At 63.7% G+C, this 2,054-nt stretch overlaps 1 protein-coding gene across 1 annotated transcript; it reads left to right on the top strand.

Annotated features, from left to right (window-relative positions):
* The first annotated feature begins 25 nt into the window (after positions 1-25).
* Positions 26-2,014, top strand: SLC25A1 (solute carrier family 25 (mitochondrial carrier; citrate transporter), member 1). The gene is made up of 6 exons (XM_010148241.1): positions 26-160; positions 588-672; positions 836-940; positions 1,303-1,418; positions 1,717-1,790; positions 1,900-2,014. Exons 1-6 carry the CDS (start codon positions 29-31, stop codon positions 2,012-2,014), a joined length of 627 nt encoding a protein of 208 aa, XP_010146543.1. The 5' UTR covers positions 26-28.
* The last annotated feature ends 40 nt before the right edge of the window (positions 2,015-2,054 follow it).

The raw sequence follows: 2,054 nt of genomic DNA, 5'->3' as shown, positions 1-2,054 counted from the left end.
GGCACAGCGGCTCCTCCGCAGGTTCGGGATGTTCGAGTTCCTCAGCAACCAGATGAGAGATGAGCAGGGGCGGCTGGACAGCACGCGGGGCCTCATCTGCGGGCTGGGCGCCGGCGTGGCCGAGGCCGTGGTGGTGGTCTGCCCCATGGAGACCATAAAGGTAGGTGGGAGGCAGCTGCCAGCGTTCCCCCGCCCCGGCAGCCCTCCCAGGGCTGGGTTGGAGTGAGAGCCAGAGATGCCCGGCGTTCAGGGAACTGGGGGCCACGGGGGTTTGCTCGGGGAGGAGCTGATGCTGCAAAGCCCCGCAGACAGGTCAGGTCTGGCTGCAGGAGCCATCCCATCACGCATTTTAGTACCGTAAAACGCACGCGGACACTTGCGGAGGCAGATTCCCAGGTTTTCCCCTGCAAAGTGCACTGCTGGCTGTGGTGCAGGCTTCCCCCGTGGTGTCACCTGTCATTGCCTGGCCACGAGGGCCGGCTCTGATCTCGGGATCCCTGGAGCAAGGCAGGAGGGGGCTGGCAGCCCTTCGGGGCCATCGCATCTCCCCTCGACTCGTCCAGGACAAGCATGTCCTCTCCCCGCAGGTGAAGTTTATCCATGACCAGTGCTCCCCCAAGCCCAAATACCGCGGCTTCTTCCACGGCATCCGGGAGATCGTTCGGGAACAGGGTGAGTCCTAGGGAAGCAGCACCCTGACCCCCTGGGTACTACCATGCTGCGGGGATGGGGCGGGAGGTGAGGGATGGGTACAGGCTGGGACGGGCAGCCTGGGGAGGTTTTTCTGTGCCGGGGTGAGGCTGGTCCTCCCCTCCAACGCCTGCTCTTGCTGCAGGGCTGAAGGGGACCTACCAGGGCTTAACCGCAACCATCCTCAAGCAAGGATCAAACCAGGCCATACGCTTCTTTGTCATGACCTCCCTCAAGAACTGGTACAAAGGTACGGTGCCCCGTCCCCGCAGGCTGCCCCGGCTCTGCCACTGGCTCCCCCAGCCCATCCTCAGGATCCATCAGCACACCCTTCACTTCTCATGGCTTGGCCTCTCATGGTGGAGGAAGATGAAACCCAGGGCAGCGGGCTCCCAGCCTGTGGGTCCTGGTGATGAAGCATCACCTGCACCCTCACCCTGAGCCCCTCAGATGCTGCTGGACGGTCCCCTCCAAACACCCCAGTCCCCTGTTCAGCATGGCGCAAACCCCAACCATGAGCAGCTAGACCCAGGGCCTTCTTGCGGGCTCCTTTGGGAATGCTGTGCTGTATCCCCACACCACCGCTCTCCCTCAACCTCTCCTCCTTCTCAGGGGACGATCCCAACAAGGTCATCAACCCCTTTGTCACGGGGGTGTTTGGAGCCCTTGCCGGAGCTGCGAGCGTCTTTGGCAACACCCCCTTGGACGTGGTGAAGACCAGGATGCAGGTACGGCACCAGGGCACAGTGTGGAACCACTCTGCCTGCAGCGGGCTGGGGTCACCCCTTCCCTCCAACCCCCAGGGCAGGTGCTTGATGCCAGGCGAGGTTGGAGAGATGCTGGGGGATGCTGCCCCCTCACAGCCAGGCCGTGAGGGTGCTGGGAAGTGTTTGTACCTAGGTGGGGATCTCCCTGCCAGGTTCAGTGGCCCTGGATCGGTTCCTCGTGTCACACCCCCCAGCTCTCTGCCTCCCCACCGGGTGCGCCTTGGCTCCGGCCTGTGACTCTGCTTTTCTCATCCCGCAGGGGCTGGAAGCGCACAAGTACAAGAGCACCTGGGACTGTGCCTACCAGATCATGAAATACGAAGGGCCCCTGGCGTAAGTCCTGCGGCAGGGGTGGGCAAGGGGGTGTGGGAGGGGGAGGAGGATGGGCAGGGAGGGGGCTGCAAGGGCACCCAGCCCCATGGCCCCCCTCTATCCCTGGCAGGTTTTACAAGGGTACGGTGCCTCGCCTGGGCCGTGTCTGCCTCGATGTGGCCATCGTCTTCGTCATCTACGATGAGGTGGTCAAGTTCCTCAACAAGGTGTGGAAAACGGACTGAGGGGGCGGGCCAGCGCAGCCCCTCACCTCCCTTGCCCCCC

Source organism: Eurypyga helias, unplaced genomic scaffold, assembly GCF_000690775.1.
Source record: "Eurypyga helias isolate BGI_N326 unplaced genomic scaffold, ASM69077v1 scaffold29173, whole genome shotgun sequence".
Lineage (NCBI taxonomy): Eukaryota > Metazoa > Chordata > Aves > Eurypygiformes > Eurypygidae > Eurypyga > Eurypyga helias.
Note: the sequence above shows the minus strand (reverse complement) of the source record. Positions and strands in the feature narration are given on the sequence as shown.

Bases quoted from the DNA above. Each gene is read 5' to 3' on its own strand.
- SLC25A1 (XM_010148241.1), top strand. From the start codon at position 29: ATGTTCGAGTTCCTCAGCAACCAGATGAGAGATGAGCAGGGGCGGCTG. The intron at 941-1,302 runs GTACGGTGCCCC...CCTCCTTCTCAG, and splicing joins CCTCAAGAACTGGTACAAAG to GGGACGATCCCAACAAGGTC. The intron at 1,419-1,716 runs GTACGGCACCAG...CTCATCCCGCAG, and splicing joins TGGTGAAGACCAGGATGCAG to GGGCTGGAAGCGCACAAGTA.